This window comes from Chrysochloris asiatica, unplaced genomic scaffold (assembly GCF_000296735.1).
Source record: "Chrysochloris asiatica unplaced genomic scaffold, ChrAsi1.0 scaffold00184, whole genome shotgun sequence".
NCBI lineage: Eukaryota > Metazoa > Chordata > Mammalia > Afrosoricida > Chrysochloridae > Chrysochloris > Chrysochloris asiatica.
In genome coordinates this window covers 4,875,620-4,896,163 of record NW_006408702.1, presented here as the reverse complement: position 1 = coordinate 4,896,163, position 20,544 = coordinate 4,875,620, and the positions used below count along the sequence as shown (strand labels likewise).

General features: G+C 42.8%; 1 protein-coding gene across 1 annotated transcript in view; it reads left to right on the top strand.

The window, feature by feature from the left end:
- Nucleotides 1–20,544, top strand: part of MTMR10 (myotubularin related protein 10) — a 98,495-nt gene that overhangs the window by 64,755 nt on the left and 13,196 nt on the right. Inside the window, exons 8-12 of the mRNA XM_006872144.1 lie at nt 5,161–5,248; nt 5,326–5,414; nt 7,952–8,082; nt 9,296–9,365; nt 10,388–10,458. Coding sequence (XP_006872206.1) covers nt 5,161–5,248; nt 5,326–5,414; nt 7,952–8,082; nt 9,296–9,365; nt 10,388–10,458 — 449 coding nt within the window. The remainder of the gene's footprint in view (nt 1–5,160; nt 5,249–5,325; nt 5,415–7,951; nt 8,083–9,295; nt 9,366–10,387; nt 10,459–20,544) is intronic.

Genomic DNA, 20,544 nt, shown 5'->3' with positions numbered 1-20,544 from the left:
TCAGCCTGAATTTGCATATGAGCAATTGATGGTCTGTTATGCGGTCTGCCTCTGGCAGCCTTGTTTTTGCGGATGATGTAGGATACTGAACATCGAAACATGATGAAGAGTACCAGAATATTGTCAGATACAGTGTCGGAAGATGAGTCCCTCAGATTGGAAGGCACTCAAAATGCAACTGGGGAAGAACTAACTGCCTCCTCAAAATAGAGTTAAAACCATGATGATGCAGATGGAGTAAAGCCTTCAGGACCTTCATTTGCTGTTAGAGCACAACTCACAATGAGGAGAAACAACTGCAAACATCCATTAATAATTGGCCCTTAGAATGTACAATGTATGAATCTAGGAAGTTCTCAAAAATAAAATGGAACACATAAACGTTGATATCCCAGGCATTAGTGAGCTGAAATGGACTGGTATTGACCAATTTGAATCTGACAATTTTGTGGTTTACTATGTCGGGAATGACAGATTGAGGGAAAATGACATCCCATTCATCATCAGAGAGAACATTTCAAGATCTGTTGTGAAGTATGATGCTGTCTGGGATAGGAGTATGTCCATGGACCTCCAAGGAAGACCAGTAATACCTTTATTCAAATTTACACACCAACCACTAAAACCAGTGAGGATAAAATTGAAGAATTCCACCAACTTCTTCAGTCTGAAATTGATCGCACATGCAATCAAGCTGTGTTGAGAATTATTGGTGATTGAAATACAAAGGTTGGAAACAAAGAGGAGGAGGATCAGTGATTGGAAAACTTGGCCTTCGTGATAGAAATGATGCAGTTGCATGGTGGAAGTTTGCAACATCAATGACATTTTAAATAAAATTACTGTATGTCAATATCCTTTGGGAAAAAACTGGTAGTAATTCCTTACTATCTCCTGTAATCCAGTTGACAATTTGCATTTACAGCTGGTTTGCTCAGATCAGGATCCAAACAGGGTCTTCCTGGTGAATATCCTTGATATGTCTCTTAAGATTTTTCATCCCTTTCTACCCATCTTTTGACCTAGCATTTGTTGACAGAAAGCTGGCAATTTGTTCTCTACAATTTTCCACAATTTAGATATTGCCTGTTTGCTCCTTTGGTGTCTTTTAACATGTTCCTCTGTTTCCTTTAAAATATTAATTAAATGTGAAGCCAGTCCCCTCCCCTCAGCCACATGGCTGCTACTCCTCACCATAGTGACAGGGGCTTCCCAGCGGAGACCAGCCGCGCCGCCGCCCTGCCGCCACAGTTCAGTTTATGTTGCTTTTCAGCCGTCAGGGAAAGCTTTCACTGCAGCAGTGGTACGTTCCACTCTCAGACAAAGAGAAGAAAAAGATCACAAGAGCACTTGTTCAAACCATTTTTTGCACACAAGCCGAAAATGTGCCTCTTCCTCGAGTGGCGGGATCTTAAGATCGTTTACAGAAGGTACGCTAGTCTGTATCTTTGCTGTGCTGTTGAAGATCAGGACAATTAACTGATTACTCTGGAAATAATTCATCGCCACGTGGAACTGCTTGACAAGTACTTTGGCAGTGTGTGTGAACTCGACATCATCTTTAATTTCGAGAAGGCATATTTTCTTTTGGATGAGTTTCTCTTGGGAGGGGAAGTTCAGAAAACATCCAAGAAAAATGTCCTCAAAGCAATTGAGCAGGCAGCTCTCCTGCAGGAGCCACGTCATGAATATTTTAATGTCCCTGCTTACTAAATGACTCCACATGGAGTATGTGAAGTTTCACAGAGGAAATAGCTGATAAACTTCTGAAAGAAAATGTCCTCTGCTTATCTTGTTACAGTAGCGCTAGAACATTTTAGAATCCATACCTTTACAAGTATAATTTTACCCTCTGCCTAGCCCTATCCCATTTCCATTTTATTTTTCATTCTACATGTGATCTTGGTTTAGCTTATGACTGACCCAACTGAACCCAACGGATTTAGTTTAATTCCTTCTAGAAAAAAATAAGACCTCTAAATGTTTTAAGTAATATTTTATCTGAAATTCGTACATGTTACCATTAATGAGCCATCTGTGATTAATCTCAAGAGGAAAACCTTGGAATCCTTAAAATGTTTACCAAAGAAGAAATAGCTGCAAAGCCAGGGCAGCAGGGGTGGTGCCCACATATGTAGTGTGCTGTGGTCTTCAAACAACGAAAACTGTGTTTCCTGTCACATCTCATCCTGTAGGAGTTTATGAGTGCTAATCTATTGCAGAAAAGTGGCTGTGGAAATAATAAATGAGGTTACAGTCAATCTGTACCAGTATTTACAGCATTCTTTGATGAGTTTTGTAATTCAGCAATCCCTGTAAGAGCTGTCAGAAGTTATGCCAGAATAATAGCTTCCACAATATCCATGGCTCATAGGCAGTATTCCTCCAACGTACTAATACTGATTTAAAAAAAAAAACGTAGTTGAAAAGTCAATGTTCAGTTTAAATACCTAAATACTTGTTGTTTTGCTAGGTACAGTTTTATACATAAATCTTCATTTAAATACTTAATGCATTGGTAACTATGGTTTTATCTAGAATATTCAAACCTTTAACGTTGATCATTATTGTGTTTACGTTTAATAAACATGCAGCAAATCTGATTATCAATGGAAGGAGTATCAAATAACTTAATATCTACAAAGTCTGAGTTCTCAGAGCAGCTTACCACTGAAAGGAGAAGGCCTATGAAAGTGTGTTTTGTCCCAATGAGGTGTGATGGCAGGAAGACAGTGCCATCCATCCTTCCCATTCCCGCTGCCCAGCGCCACCTTCTGAAGTCCCAGTCTGGGGATATCACATGTAAATTGGAGCATTAGACTTTTAGACCATTGGGAAACATCGGTCTTTCTTTCCCATTTTCTTTCCCTCCATTCTCCCTGTCAGCCAATAAACTTCCATGTGGTCTTAATGCTGCATAAATATTCATTGTCTCATGCCTGCATAAATATTCATTGTCTCATCACTGAGCTCAAAGCTTTGGACACTGTATGCTGAGCTGTAGCTTGCTGCTGATTTTGTTACCTGATGCCAGTGTTTAAGGAGCTTTGGCTGCTAACCTCAAGGTCAGCAGTTCAAAACTATACCAGCTGTTCCGCGGGAGAAAGATGAGGCTTTCTGCTCCCATAAAGATTTACAGCCTCGGAAATACTGTGTAGGGTCACTATGAGTCAGAACTGACTCCATGGTACTTAACAACAACAAATGCCACTGTTTGCTTTAAATGAGTAGACTTGGAAAAAGCTGTCTTTGCATGTTGAAAATAAAAAGGTTGCATATTAAAAAAAAAAGGTTTTGAATTTTAATTAAATGTCAAGTCCTAATGTGGCCCTTTCCAATAAGCTTTGGACCCGTAACCACAAGGTCACCAATTCAAACCCACCAGCCACTTCTTGGAAACCCTGTGTGGACCACTGTGAATCAGAAGGCACATAACAACAACAGAGTCTTGATGAGATACAAGCTTAAAGTTTGGGACAAAGGTCCTTCATGGGTGGGGCCTTCTCCACCCAGGGAGATCTCTCTTCCCTGAGGGACTCTGTCTGTGATACTGATTAACCAGAGGGCTCAGAGCTTCTTGACTGGACTCATTCTATACAAAGTTCTCTCTGTGTGTACAGATGATCCTCATTGTTCCTGGTTCTGTAAAGTCTCAAATACTGAACCATTGCTCCTAGTGGGGTTGGTTAGTTTCATGTGAGCCTTTTTATGTTTAAAGACACTGTATTTAACAAACACTGTTGCTTCGTTAACACTGAGCTCAAAGCAACAGCTCACTTCTGTACCAAGCGTACCTGACATGCATTTTCCTCCTAAGGCACGCCGCAGCATTCTTGTGCTTAGAAACATTAGACAGTACTTCAGCACTGCGATTGAGAGCCAGTTTAAATAACAAAATCACCAACAAAAAGCACAGAAAATTAGAAGAAACATGGCATTGCATCTACCCTTGACAAGAACACTGGTGTACAGTGTGAGAACTAAAACAAGAAGGCACAGCATCGCCTCCCTCGAGCGCCTCTGGGAATGTGTATGTGTGGTCGGTTAGGGTTACAAGTGAAATTTAGCAAATAGGTATACTTACAAATATGGAATCCACAAGTAACTAAGGTTATCTGTAATGGCTTTAACGACCAAAGAAAGGTTTTCATGAAGGAGTAAGGATTGTTGCCTAGATTTATTTAATTCAGGGTGGCTGTTGGTTATGGTCTAATTTTCTTCCTACTTTCTGTCGAGCTTTTCTCTTATCGACACTTTGGTACCCTGAAATATGTGTACCGTTTGTGTGTGCAGTTGGTACAAGAAAGACCGTAAACATGGTTACTTCTCTCCCTTCACTTACGAGCTTTCAGAATGATGAGCTGCCTCACAAGGACCAGTAAATGGGTTTTTTAATTGGTTTAGTCTCGTTTTGTACTAGAATTTTTTGAAGTACTTTTGGATCATGAAAGTCCTCATTTGTTTTTCAGGTAAGCAATTTTGTATGGAAAAACATTGTCCTGTGATTGCTGGTTGATCTAGTCCCAGAGACTTCTAGTGATAGAATTCTGGGAGTGATATTTGGATATTCTGCCTCCCTGCTTGTGCACTTGGGCGTGGACACAGGCATGCATTCACTGAGAAACCTCTGAGGGGTCTGGCTAGCCCTGGGTTCACGCCTGCCCAGCCACAGGAAGTGTGAGACGAGAGGGAAGGTGTCCTCAGGGTCTGGGAACCTGCCTGCTGTCAGGTGGCCACGGTCACGTCGCAGGCTCTAGTGATGCTTGGGAAGTACAGAAGAAGGAAGTGATATGAAGAAGGGGCTAAAGTAACTTCTTGGTAGATTTGTGATGAATCTGTTTGACTTGGTTCCTTTTGTGTGGCATCTCTGTCTATAGCGTGTCAAGAAAAAAAGGTTATGTTTTACAGAAACTGCATATATGTTGGACTGTTAGTCACTCTGGAAAGTGTTTCAAAAATCTCAGTTGGACTTTTGCTACAAATTCAACTTTTAGGAGAATTGACCATAACATAATCTCTGTGTTAGGCAGATGTATCTAGAATACAAGGGAAGTGTACATTATGTAGGAATAAATGTGTTTCTGTGTACATCCAAAGAGCACACTGATACTGCTGAAGCACAGGAATCCTGTTAAAGTCTGGCTTTTTTTCCTCCTCCAGCCTTCCAGAATACTTTGTAGTGCCAACTTCTTTAGCAGACCAAGACCTGAAGAACTTTTCCTACGCTTTTGTTGGGCGAAGGATGCCGGTAAGTGGCTTCCTGTGGGTTGGGGGGCACCGCTATGCCTGCTGCAGCCAGTGACGTCAGCCTCTGCTTCTCCCCAGCTTTGGTGCTGGAATCACAACAACGGCAGTGCGCTCGTGAGGATGGCCCTCATCCAGGACAGCTTGCAGCAGAGAAAAATCGATCAAAGGTACTCAAGATGTGGTCATGGGTATTTAGATAGCTTTGTGTCACTGTTCGATAAACACTGGACTGCTAACCCACCAGCTGCTCCTCAGAAACCCTAGACAGGGTCGCTGTGGGTCAGAACCGACACGACGACCCTTAATAACAACAACAACGTATATCCTATACTTTGTTATTGTTAAGGGCCGACGAGTCGATTCCGAGCCAAAGCGACCCTGTATAATTTATGAAGAGCGGCTGGTAAGCTTGAACTGCCGACCTTGTAATTCAGAACAACTTTTGCAGTCCAGCGCATTAGCCCACAGCACCACACCAGGACGCCATATGTAAGAACTGCTATTTGAAAACAATTTTTGGTACATTAAGATTTCATTCTAGGCTCCCTTCCTGACGAAATTCACACTGGCTGTGCTTTTAGTGACTGTCTGCTTGCCATTGACCAAGTTTACACCTAAAATCTAACTTGACAGCCCTACAAGGAGGCTTCCAAGGCCCTTAAAGAGCACATTGTATCCAAAACCAGACTCAAGGGTGTAGCCTCGGTCCGCTCCAGGCCAGCTCACCTCCTCTCCTTTTGCTTCTCTGCTCTCAGACACCCAGAGGCCAGCCTTCATGCCTTCTCCTTCATTTCCCTTCCCCATATTCTACCTTGCATTACATTTTGTCACCTCACTTTTAATGCTACAAACCCACGTGTTTCCACCCTAACTCCACCTCTACCAAGAGGCCATTGCTGTGTTCCCGTGTGTTTCATCCAGTGCCTTGCCCTGCCTGCTTCTCCTGGACTCCAGCCAGCTGCCGTTCAGCGTCTCCTTCCTAACATTTGCCCTTGCTGTGTCTGCCTGGGCTGCTGTCTTCATTCTCGTCTGGGTCACTCAGTCATTATTTGCATCTCAACTCAAACAGAGCTTTTTAAGATGAACCTTCTCTCCCAAATTAGATCACACACTCGGATTTTTCTTCATAGCCCTTTCTTCACTTTGAGTTATATGTGTTTGAATGCTGCCTGGTTTGAGGGGCTCTATCTGTTTTCATTAAAATATGAGGTGAGAGGCTATCCCTGTTTTGCATTGCATAGTCAGCTCCCAGGAAGTACCTGTGATATTGAATATTTGTTACATAAATGAACAAGTGAACAGATCTTGGCAAACAGGCTCAGAGAGCTTCCGAGATTGAAGTATATTTCATTACTGGTCCAGACCTGTTTTAGGGTTTACCACATTGCTCTCGAAAACCAAGTGATCCTTAAATGACCCTTCAGTTTTCTCAAAAAGTAGGATAAGCACTCAACAGCTAAACACAAGGTCAGCAGTTCAAATCCAGCAGCCACTCCTTGGAAACCCTATAGAGGGTTCCTTTCCTCGGAGTCAGAACTGTCTCTACAGCACTTGACAAAAACAACAGGACACACCCCTGTTCTCTGATGGACTTTGATTTTACCCTAACACAGAAATGAACCTTCGTGTCATGATCTGAGCCAACTGAGCGCTCAGGGGAGAATTGGGCCGACTGAGTGCTCAGGGGAGAATTTTACTGTTAAAGGGAAGCTTGCAACATTGTTGTCTGAGATTTACTTATACAATTCTAAGATTGGTGGCAGTTTTCATTAATTTCTTTAAGTTATCTTTTCAGCTATCCTTATCTTCATATTTAGAGTAGATCTCTTTGTTGGCCAGCTTCATTTGCAACCTCTTTTTCTCCCTGGCATGTCATCTGACCCCTTGGCCACCTTTAGTTTTCTCAGTCACGCCTGTTTTCACCACAGGACCTGTGAATTAGCTCTTGCTTTGTCTAGAACACCTCCCATCCCGCACCCAGCTCACCCTCCTGATTTCTGCATGTCTTCTAATCATCTGGGTTTCAGCTCCAGTAGATCTTCCCAGGGGAGCCTTTCTTTTCCGGCCTTTTAGCCTAATCAGCCCCGTAGTCATTAGATGACATTGCCCATGGCATTCACCACATGTGGTTTGTTCTTTCTTTACTTATTATTTATTCACCGCTGCTACTACCACCAGGAGCTCTGGTAGCCTGGTGGTTACAAGTCGGCCTGCGAACCTCAAGGTCAGCAGTTCGAAACCACCAGCCATTCCGTGGAAGAAAGATGAGGCTTTACTATTCCTGTAAAGACTTACAGCCTTGGAAACCCTATGCAGGGTCGCTGTGAGTCGGAATCGACTCCACGGCATACCACCACCACCAGGGGCAGCAAGGAGCCCTGGTAACATAGCAAATTACAAGCTGGGCTGCTAACCAGGTCAGCAGTTCAAATCCACCAGCTGCTCTGTGGGAGAAAGAGGAGGCTTACTGCTCCCATAAAGATTTAAAGCCGACTCGGTGCCATACCACCACCACCATGACCAGTACCAGCACCGCCAACAGCAGCAGCAGTAAAGCAAACTCCATGAAGACAGCTGACAGCTGCCCACCTGCCTTGCTCCCCTCTCCCGGCTTTTAGAGTAGAACCTGGCTCATAGTAGATGATCAGTAAGTAGATCTTGAGTAAATGAATGAATAGTGACTGAAGGATTTTGTCTTTATTAGGATTTGTAATGCAATAACTAAAAGTCATCCACAAAGAAGTGATGTTTACAAATCGGATTTGGATAAAACCTTGCCTAATATCCAGGAAGTACAGGCGGCATTTCTAAAACTTAAGCAGCTATGTGTGAATGGTAATTTCCCTCATTTTTATATACACGTATATATATACATATACACACACACACAAAGGTGAATAGGGGATACAGAATTGTATAAAACGTACCATGAAAGGCAATAGACCTTAAAAATATGAAAAACGATATTTAGGAAAAGGCTTATTGCAGTAGTTGTACAAATTATATTTTATAGTGTGAAAATGTCAGAACCTTTCAGGAAATGAAGTTTAAACGGCTTGTTTGCTGGGGGTGGGGAGAGGTAGGGGATGAATCAATTAAATTACCCTCAAATCATGACAAATAGAGTGAAATACTTCCATGAACCATTTGCTAAATAGAACATATTACCTTATAAACAAACTTACCGAGATTTAATGCCTACAGTTGTGTCTTTAGACACATGGGTATTGAATAGAACCATGCTGTGTCATTTCTGGCCTCAGAATTCTAATACATGTGTTGGAGCAGACTCTTCCCAGGTGCCTTTGACGTGCTCTGGAGTGACGCACCACACCAAAGCACGTTAGTGTCAAGTGTGCTCTATGGGCATCGTGACTTGAACGGTCCCGGACCACCTAGGGGTCAAGAGAGGCAGCCTTGCATGAGGACTGGGAGTGTGCCCATAAGGAAAGCTCTGTGGACGGCACTAGGTATGGGCAGGGGGCAGTTTAAAAGAACACAGTGACGTGAACGAGTTGCAGGAGTCCACTAAGTTGAACGTAACTGAAGCCTGGGGTCTGGAAGGTGAGAAGCAACGTCCGATTGGCCAGGGCCTGACTACTAGGCAGTGCAGGTGCCTCTTAGTCCTCAGGGTCAGCCATGCCGTGGAGACAGAAGGGAAGACAAGCGGGAGCAGGAGCAGGGTGAGGCTTCAGAAAATTCTGTGGGCGTTAGGGACTTTGGGCAATGTTCCACAGAGAGTAGGGAGGGCCAAAAATCAGGGCAGGACCTAGCGAGGAGGACCTGGAGGCCAGAAGTCCCTAAATCTTAGCAGGGTGCATTGTTAGGGCTCCCCAAGATTTCTGTGAGAGAATCTGGAGAGAAGAGGGGGGCTCAGAGGACTGCTTTGTTGAGCCTTTTCTTAGCATTACAATATGTCTTCAGTATTTGCTGTTACCGAAGTGGAAATGCATGATACTTCCTTTTAAATAGTGAAAACTCTGTGATATAGGCTATACCCTATTAAGATCAGAATGCCTGAAACTGTATGTGTGCTGCCATATTACAGAGCCATTTGAAGAAACTGAAGAGAAGTGGTTGTCTTCGCTGGAAAGTACTCGGTGGTTAGAATATGTGAGGTTTGTACAACGTCTTTCCTTTTTCTTTCTTTAACTTCTTATTCTGAAATAATTGTAGCCTCACAGGCAGTTGTGAAATGGTTCAGTAATGTCCCATGTACGCTTCACTCAGCTTCCCTAACGAGTGTAGAGTCACAACCAGGAAACTGACATTGGTGAAATCCATACACCTTACTCAGATTTCCCTAGCTTTATCCATGTTCTTGTATGTGTGTGTGTACTTCTGGGAAGTATTATCACACATACAGATTTGTGCAAGCAACCCCACAGTCAGACACAGGACTCCTTCATCCCCACAGGCCCCCTCCCTCCTACCACCCCCCCTGAGAGAAATTGCATCAGCTCATGCCCATCTCTGGCCCCTGGCAAACAGCAAGAGGTTCACTTCTGCATGTTGGTAATTTTGTCAGTTAAAGGATATATAAATCAACTGTTTCCTTTTTGTAAAAGATTAATAAATTTCCTTGATGGAAAAATCACAAAATATACTTTGTTTTAGACACATATATAAAAGGAGCTCTGGTAGCGTAGTGGTTACGAATCGGGCTGCGAACCTTAAGGCCAGCAGTTCGAAACTACCAGCCGCTCCGCGGGAGAAAGATGAGGCATTCTGCTCCCGTAAAGATTTACAGCCTCGGAAACCCTGTACAGGGTCGCTATGGGTCGGGTCCGACTCCACGGCACTTCACAACAACAACAACAACATAAAAGCTGGAGAAGTTATTATTGAGACTATAGATACTTACAGCGTAGTGGTTACGAATCGGGCTGCGAACCACAAGGTCAGTGTGAAACTACCAGCTGTTCCGTGAAAGAAAGGTGAGGCTTTCTGCTCCTGTAAGGCTTTCCAGCCTCGGAAACCCTGTGCAGGGTCACTATGAGTCAGAATCGACTCTATGGCACGTCACCACCACCAATGAAAGATTAGATTTGCTTGATATCAAGTACATTAAAAAATGGTTTGTAGTGGAAATGAGGTTTGTTTGTTTGTTAATCTAATCTTATGTTTTTCCCTTTTTCAGGACATTCCTTAAACATTCAGCAGAACTTGTATACATACTTGAAAGCAAACGTCTGTCTGTAATCTTACAAGGTAACTCTCATCTCACAAGGGTAATTCCTGAAACCATCGTGACCACCATCTAGCCAACACTGGACATTGATTGGCTGCATTCGAGTAAATTACATCAATCTTACCTAGTTCTTATTTACTACGTTTTCATCAAATATACTACACATTTTAAATAGTAGGCTAAGGAGGTGACGCCAAGATTGCAAATAGGAGAGTAGACAGAATTCTAACGTTCTGCTTTGTAGGAGTTCTTCCTGTTTCATGGTAAGGGTGTCCATGTCCCTTATGAGATTGCTACTACTGTTGTCAGGTATCTTGGAGTCGCTTCTCACTCACAGTGACCCTGTGTAGGGTTTCTGAGGAGTTGTTGGGGAGTTTGAACCATCAGTGTTGTGGTTAGCATGCACTGCTTATTCTATAGCCCCACACCAGGACTCCTTATCAAATTTAGGTTAATTTTGACAACATCCTTTATCTCTAGTCTTGCTGTCTTTCTAATTCAAACAAGTTTATTTTTGCATAAATACCTTCTGCTTACTGCTGGATTGTGACTCTGAGGGAACAGTTATCCGGAAAGTAATTGAGCTCAATAGCCCATAATGTATGTGTCTCATTTTGTGGGAATAAACTGCAAATATGTAAAAATCCTCCAGTAAAAGCATAATTGTAGATCAAATAATTTTATAGCTAAAACAATTAATTACATTAGAATAATTTCTAGCTTATGATGAAGTTTAATCGACCACCAACTTCCTGGTTGTATAGTATATTCACATTGCAAAATACACATAAATGAATACACATTGCTACTTATACCCATAGGAGTGTTTTTATCAGCTGTCAAACTTAATTGGGAAACAGTTTTTTAGAAAAAGAATAGCAATGGAAAGGAATTTGTACCTGATAAAGTTTGTGCATGGTGTCTTTGTGTGTGTGTGTGTGTGTGTGTGTGTGTGCAATTCACAAGTGTGTGCAGAGCCTTGCAAGCTAGTGCCTGTTCTCATCCTATGGGCCAGCCTGGCCCTTTAAATCTCCCTGTTTTGAGGATACAAATGAATAATACTAAGTATACAGAGTCAAGTTTTATATAGTTTTTATCATCCTGTGCAAAAAAAAATGGAATACTGGTGTGGTTCTATAGGATAAGCACTGGACTGCAAGGTCAGCTTGAACCTCAAAGCCAGCAGTTCCAACCCACCAGCCACTCCTTAAGAAACCCTATACAGGCTCACTGTGGGTCAGAACCGACTCACCAACACTTACAAAGAACAGCACAGAAAAAATGATACAACCATCCATCCCTCCTCCAGTACTCTACTCCTCAACTATGTTTAATAATTCCCTGTTGTGGCCACATAGAACTCAGACAGTGTACTAACAATAGTAGGGATAGTTAGGGAGTCACCAGGTTACATACAATTCAGAGTCAGAAATGTTCCATGCCCATGGGTAGGCTAGGGCCCCTTGGTCTGACCCTGCCCTGCTCCGGCAATGTTGTTGATAAATTCCCAAAGGACACTCCACTCCACCCCACCCACCAGAAGCCTCAGCCTGACTTCCGCAGTAAGCCTAGCTTGTCCTGTCCCAGGACCCCAGCTTTGCTTACTCCCTGGTTTGGGAAGCCCACTGCTAGGGCTTGGTTCTGTGCTACTTCCCCTCTGCCATCTCTGTGTCACAGCTTCCTGTCCCAAAATTGAGGCAGTTCAGTGCCTCGAGAATCTCCGAGTCCAAAGGATGTGCTCCATACCTAGTTAGTCTTTGATAGTAGTGAGTCCCCCTTCCTGCTCACTTTCTACACAGGAGGATGGGAAAACTGGCCAATCATAACTAGCCAGGTTAACAGGCACAGTGGGTCATATAATCCATCTGCAGTTCCTCACCTTCTCTTACCTGGACCCATCAGGAAAATGTCATTTGGTAGGAGTTTACAGATTCTGGCTAGAAGCGACATTAAATTATTCACTGCACTCCACCACCTAAAAATATTCTCTGTGTCCCAGCCCCAGGCAACCACATTGAGTATTTTCTTTTAATTTTTTGGAAATGCACGTAGCATAACATACACCCACTCAACAATTTTTACATGTACATTTCAGTGGTGGTGGTGGTGGTTAGGTGCCATCAAGCTGGTACCCACACATAGCAACCTCATGCACAACAGAAGGAAACACTGCCACGTCTTGTGCCATCTGCACAGTTGTTGCTAGGCTTGAGCCATTATTGCTGCCACTGTGCCAGTCCATCTTGTTGGGGTCGCCTTCTGTTTGTGCTGACCCTCTGATTTACAAAGTGTAATACCCTTCAGGGATATGTCCAAAGTATGAAAGACAAAGTCTGGCCATCCTGGCTTCTAAGAAACATTCTGGCTGAACTTCTTTCATGACAGATGTGTTGGTTCTTCTGGCCGTCCATGACAGTCAGAATTCTCCAACACCAGAACTCAATGGCATCCATTCTTCTTTATTCATTGTCCAGCTTTCACATGCATATGAAGCCATTGAAAATGCCTTTGCTTGGGTCAGAAGTACCTTAGGTCTCAAACTAAGATCTTTGTTCTTGGTTTAAGGTTGTGCCTAGCACTTGAAGGAGGTCATGAGCATCAGATTTGCCTAGTGCCATGTGTCATTTGATTCATTGACTGCTGCTTCATTGAGGGTTAATTGTGGATCCAAGCAAAATGAAGTCTTTGACAACTTCAGTCTTTTCTCCATTTGTCATGTCATTTATTGTTCCAGTGGAGAGGATTTTTGTTTTCCTAGAGGCGCAACTCATACTGAAGGCTGTTGTCTTTGATCTTCATCACAAAGTGTTTTAAATCCTCTCTGCTTCTTGCAAGTAAGGTTGTATCACCTGCATATCGCAGGTTGATAATGACTTTCCTCCAATCCTGATGCCATGTTCTTTTACATGTAATACAGCTTCAGGGATTATTGGCTCAGCATACAGATTGAATGAGTATGAATAAATCCATTTCTCCATGGTGTGTCTCATTTCAGAGCTATAGCCCTAGTATGCTGGCTAAAGACTCCACACCCTCGGTCAGCAGCTCTGTCTGCTTTTTTTTAATCATCCACCAAAGTGGGGGGCAGGCCGAATTTTTTTGTATTTGCTGACCAAGAATGATCAAGTAGACAGATCGTTTCACACGAGCGAAAGATTTAAAAATATATTGAGAGGAAAATATCTGGCTGGAGTTGATGAGGAGGGTCCTAGGCAATACTAACCCTCATCTCTGAACAGACATTTTACAGGTGTTGAAAAGGTTTTAGGTGGGAAAAGGAGTCCTGGCGTGACTCTGTAGGATAAAGCTCTAGACCGCAGGTTGGTTTGATCCTCAAGGCTGGTGGTTCAAACCCACCAGCCACTCCTTAGAAACCCTGCACAGGGTAGCTATGAGTTGGAACCGACTCAATGGCACTTAATTAACAGCATCAGGTGGGAAAAGGCATCATGCTTATTCATAGGGGTAGGAAGGGATTTCCAGGAAGTGGCCCGTTTAGGAGGGGCCATACTAACTGGGTTGTGTGCGCAGCATGTCTTCAAGGTGGAGTCCATCTCAAAGGCCTCTGGTATGAGCAGACAAAACTTACTCTGGGATGTTGAGTGTGCCTGGTTTTCAGGGGCTGGTGTTCTCCTCTGCCCCTGCAGAACGTAGTCCTTTACAGTTATGCCTAGGGCCTTGAGTAAGTTAGTTGTAAAACATCCTACAAGAACATGAAATACAGACTTTTTATGGGTGGTCTTCTTTAATGGCATGCACCAGAATGTAGGTGCTCAGCTATGCTCCCTGAGCATGTCCTACATGTCTTTGTAATTGCTCAAGCAAGCAGGCCTCGACACTCCTTCAGGTTGTAGTCACAAGACTTAATAAGCTGCTTATGTTTAACCCTGATTTCTGGGCCCCCTTTTCTCCCAACATTCACATACGAGTCTTTGTGTTTTCACTTCTCTTGGTAGTTACCTAGAAGTACAATTGTTGGGTCATATGGTAAAATGAGGAGTCCTGGTGTGACACTGTAGGTAAGCAGTGCAGACTCACCAGCGACTCCTCGGAGACCTCGAGCAGGGTTGCTGTGAGTTGGAACCGACTTAGGGCACTTACAGTATCGTGGTAAATTGATGGTCAGCTTTTAAGAAGCTCTCCTAATGTGGCTGTGCCACTTTACCTCCTCACCAGTAATGTATACAGACCTCAGTCCCCATGTCCTGCTTGTGTCTGTCTTGATAATTCCAGCTGTTTTAATAGCTGTGTGGACTCCTGGTGTGGTTCTGCAGGATCAGTATGGACTGCACACCACAGGGTCGGCAGTTCAAACCCACCAGCTGCTCCTCAGAAACTCCATCCGTACAGGGTCTCTCTGACTCGGAACTGACTCCATGGCACGTAACACCAGCAGTAATGAAGTGGTATTTTCTTGTGATTTTCATTCACGTATTTCTCACGCATTTTATGTATTTATTAGCCATTTATGTTTTCTTTGGAAAAGTAAGACCTGTTCAGAACTTTTTCCATTCTTCATTTGGGTTGTTTGCTTATTGTTGAGTTCTAAAAAAACTTTTATATATTCTAGGTAAAACAAATCATTATCATTTGTATGATTTGCAGATATTTTCTTCCCGTCTGTCTATTTTCTTTTAACTTTTTATCATTAATTGAGTTAAGGTGTATAGAGCAGATCATCAGTTTTACGTTGAGCACATGATCCACTTCATTCGTCTCAGTGATCGCAGTCCCTTAAGGAAACACACATTCACAGTGGCACAATCAGCCACCATGTTTGAGTGGGGCACCGCCATCTTTGATGACGTTTCTCGCAAGGCCTCAGCTCATTCAACTTATTGCAACATGGGGAACTGCCTGTATAGTCTCCCACTTCCTCCCTTCTTCTTTCCGTTCCTCCTTTCCTAATCCTTCTGAACCTTGCCCTTTTAATCTCAAATAGTTAACTGTGCCGTGATGTCACTCACTAATGTTCCTCTATATACCCATCTATCGCTCAGCCGAAATTTGGGATGTGAGGGTGAATTCAGTTCCTGACCTGACCAAGAACCATGATCTTGGGGTTCTACCAGTTTGTGGTTCGTATCTAACCAGTAGACCTAGTCTTTATTTTTTTTGAGTTTGGAGTTTTGTTCCATATTATATTCCACTCTATCCAGAACCTTTTAACGTGATCCCTTTCAGAGTAGTTGATAGTGGTATCCGGGCACCATCTAGTTCTTTTGGTTTCAGGTTGTGGAGGCTGATGTTCATGTGGTCCATTAGTCCACTGGACTATTTCCAAGCATCTTCAATTTTCACTACTCTTTCCTCCAGACAGGGAGCTCCAGATAGATGCACCTTAATGGCTGCTCAGGAATTTTTAAGATCCCAGGCGTCACTCACCCAAATACATCCATGAATGTGGTCGAGCATACAGGGGACAGAGTTATGATAGCTTCTTAGACGTTATTAACCATCTTGAGGGAGTGGGTTTCTGGGCCTGGAGACTCAGAACCATAGTCTCAGAGTATAGCTTGGCCAATCGGCATAACACAGAGCACACAAAGAATGTTCTTTTCGTTTTATAAAATATTGAAGTATAATTTTTCAAAGTTTTTGATGAAGTCCAGTTTTTTAAAACCTATTGTGAATACCGAGCAGTTTTACATTCAACAGTTCATACACATTTTGTGTCATCTCATTGATTGCAATCCCCTGAATTTAACATCGCAAAGCCCAGTTCTGGAGCCCTGGTGTGGTGCTGTGGGTTAATGTACTGGACTGCAAAGTCAATATGAACTGCAAGGTTGGTGGTTCAGACTCACCAGTCACTCCTCGGAAACCCTGTCAATGGCACTTGACAACAACAACCCCAGTTCCAAGGAGTCTTGATGTGGCTCTGTAGAATAAGCACTGGACTGCTATTACCCACAAGGTCAGTGGTTCAAATCCTCCAGCCAGTACTCGGAACCCCTATGTGCAGGGCCGCTATCAGTTGGAACCAGCTCAACAGCGCTTTAACGATAACAACATCAAGCTCACTTCCAAGGAGCCCTGGTGCTGTTGAGTTGCATGTTAGGCTGCTATTAACAGTAAAGTCAGCAGTTCAAATCCACCAGCTGCTCCGCAGGAGAAAAATGAGGCTTTCTGCTCCCATAAAGATTTACAGCTTGGACACATTTACAGCAGGGTCAGTGTGAGTCGGAACCAGCTGAGGGCCCCCACCAGCCCCCACTCTGTCTTTGCTTCTTTCCACTCCTTTTGAATTTTGCCCTTGTGTAACTGCTGCCCTTTAGATCTCACACGGCTGAGGTTTGTTGTAAGGTTTGCCCCCTCATAGACTTGTTTGTTTGTTTGTTTGGATACAATTTGAACAATGAGGGTGAGTTCATTTCCAGACTTCAAGGGTGACTGATGACCATAGTCTTAGGGGTCCCACCTGTCTATGTCCAACCAGTCTTGTTGTTGTTGTTGTTGTTGTTGTTAAGTGCCCTCCAGTCCTGTCCGACTCATAGTGACCCTGTATGAGGGTTTCCAAGGAGCAGCTGGTGGATTTGAGTTTTGCTCACATTTTCCTCCCACTCTATCCGGCTCTTCTGACGTGCTCCCTTCAGAGCAGTTGGTAGTTGTAGCCAGGCACCAGCTAGGTGTTGCCATCTCAGGGCCGTGGAGACTGCTGTTCCCATGTTTCATTGGGCTGTTTGTATGTGTTTTTGATTTCAGCACTCTTCTTTCCTCTGGACAGAGAGCGACCTGTAGGTACTCACAAGCTTTGAAGACCTCAGTCAGTGTTCAGTAAAGTAGGATATAGGATGCTGTCTGTGGACTGATAATGTTTCCCTGCAGATTACTGTCCTAAATCCCAGGTCCTGTGACGCAGCGCGTCCCAGGTGGTTGGTTATGTCTATGAAATTTTGATAACTTGTCCCCTGTAAATCCCCCCACACTCATGGATATATTTACATCAAATATCATACCCACGTACAGATATCCTATGTCAAACCTATAATTTATCCCTTTAAAAAAAAAGATTGTGTTTTTGATGTTATCCTAAGCAATGTTTGTTTTGCTCAAGTCATGATGACTTTCTCTGATTTTATGAAAGTTTTACAGTTTTAGCTCTTAAATTTGTTTCTGTGATCTTTTTTTTTTTTTTTTCTGTTATGAGTGAATATTCACAGAGCAGATCATCAGTTTTACATTCAATAAAGCATACACTTTCTTTTACCTCAGTGACTACAATCCCCTCCATGTAACAAGGTATCCCACTTCCTGTGGTGCTTCTTACTTCCATTCCACCTTCTGTCCCAATCCATTTGAACTTTGACCTTAGATAATGTTTTGGTCTTGGATGGTTGAACGAACCTTTCTAGTGGTGGTGTCCCCTCTGTAAATACCAATTTACCACGTGGCTGACAGATGGGTCATTGGAGGGTGAGCTTCGTACTAAACCACTCTGTTTCCTTCTGCCTCTTTCTGATCACAAAGCCCACTCTGTTTATAATTTGTGCTTCGTTCCACGTTTTCTCCCACTCTGTCCAGGCCAGGACATTCTGATGTGGTCCCTTTCAGAGCAGTGGATAGTGGTAGCAGGGCACCGTCTAGTTCTTCTGGGCTCAGAGTCATGGAGACTGATGTGGCCTGTGACCCACTGTTAGTGAAGTTTTGTGTACATTTTTAGGCAGTCATTTTAAATTCATTTTTTTGTATATGGATATTAAATTGCCTTGTCACCTGTATCAAAACTCAGTTAACCAAAGGCAGGGTTTGATGGCGGATAGTATAGAGGTGCAGTGAAGTTTGCCATCAGCAATATCACAGAATACTAGGTGAAGCGGGTTCAGGGCAGAGCTCCATAACGCTGAACCAAATAGGTAGGAATATTTTAAAAGTTTGAAGGCTTATAGCTAGTGAAACTAGTAGTGGAAGTAAAAAATTGCGTACTTTTGAATCAGCTGGGCTCGGCATCCCGGAGCCGACAACTTGGGCAACACCAAACATCAAGACCAAGTTGGGGAAAAGAGCCACCAGGATAACACCACGGGAACCTCAGAGCAAAGGTGGACAGTACACTTTGTCAGTTTAGCTTTGGTATGATGGTTTTTTTTTCTTTTTTCTGGGGCGGGGGGATCTGTTCATTTCCCTCCCCCCCCCACTGTTTGCTCACCTCCATTCAGGTGACTAGAGGGGGTGCCTGAGCGAGTAGGCTCCCCTAACCACCACCACTGGTGGGTTCTTCTGCCACACATGCACACAGATACTCTCAGCCCAGGAATTGGCCCTGAACTGTTTTTTAATAGGGAAAAGGCCAGAACAAGGTGTGTGGAGAGTGAAAGAGAGTTTTAAAACAAAACAAGCCAAAAATTACATTAAATCCTGGGGTATAGCATAACAACCAACAGTGGCATCTTGAAATTTATCAGATGGCCTTGAAGGCAAGCTAAAAGAGGATATTAAAGTCATGCTCATATTCGTTTCTCCCTCCTCTTGCCTTTCTGCGATTATAGACTACAGTATCCTGACTAGGTTTTTGTTGTTGTTTTGGTGGCCTTTTTTTTTTTCTTCTTCTTCTTGTTTTTTTGCTGTTTTATGCTCCCCCTTTTACCTTTGGGGGACTCTTTCTCTCCCTATATTATCCAAGAAGAGACAGCAACTGCTCCCATACAGTCAAGCTACAGTCACACTCTATAAAACACCTAAATCCAGGCAAGAATCAATACCAACTGCCATACACCAGGGAGGCAGACAACACCTGTGAAAGTTACTCTGAGTTAAGCAGTAAGAAGAGTGAAAAGGGAAGTCCACATCCCGATCACATCTACCTGGAAGCAATCAGAAAGCATAAAAAATACCAAAACACATACTCAATGAAGTATTAAGGCCACAGATAAACACTAAACATGTTCAAGAAGCAAAAGCAAATGACCATATCAGCACATGTCCAGAAACAAGATAAAATGTCTGAGACAAATGACCTAGAGGTAGACCTGGACTCCATTCTGGAAGGAGGGCAGGCCTTGGAATTCTTTGAGAAGGAATTCAGAAAAATGATTATAAAATATTTGAAAACACTTTACAATGGAGTAGAGAAAAATAAGGAAGAAGTCAGGAAAGCACTACAGGAACAATCAAATAAGATAGATACAGCATTGGAAACAATTCAAAACCTACAGAAAGAGGTTCAAACGATCAATAACAGAATATCAGAAATAGACAATACACTGAAAGGGCAAAAGAGTAGAATAGACGAGATGAAAGGCAGAACCAGTGAGCTAAAAGACAGATCTCTCAAAAGCACTAAGATAGAAGACGAAACAGAAAAAAGGATTTAAAAAATCTGAAGAAGGTTTAAGATTCATGGTGGACAACATGAAGAGGAATAACTTACAAGGCTGTAAATCTTTACGGGAGTAGAAAGCCTTATCTTTCTCCCGCGGAACAGCTGATAAGTTTCAAACTGCTGGCCTTATGGTTTGCAGCCTGATTTGTAACCACTACGCTACCAGAGCTCCTTCTAAACGTGGGCAATTTTAATATACCTCTTTCAAAAATGGATAGAACTCCAGAAAGAAACTTGACAAAGACACAGAAGAGCGAAACAACACAATCAGCCAACTGAACCTCATAGATGTGTACAGAGCATTCAACCCAACAACAGCACAATACACATTCTTTTCCTGTGCACATGGAACATTCTTCAGAATAGACCAAGTGTTAGGCCACAAAACAAGCCTCCATAAATTTACAACTATCAAAATACTACAAAGTATTTTCTCAGACTATTGTGCTATCAAAATAGAAATCAACAATAGGAGGACCAAGGAAATAAAGTCAAATATGTGGAAACTGAATAATACCCTGCTGAAAAGTGACTGGGTAGTAAAAGAAATTGAACGTGAACTCACAAAGTTCCTAAAACAAATGAGAATGAAACCACAACATACCAAAATCTTTGGGACATGGCAACAGCAGTGCTGAGAGGACAATTTATTGCAATAAACACACACATCCAAAAAGAAAAAAGAACCAAAATTAACACATTAACACATCATCTACAACAATTAAAAACAGACCAACAGAAGGAACCTACAGGCACCAAAAGAAAAGAAATAATAAAGATTAGA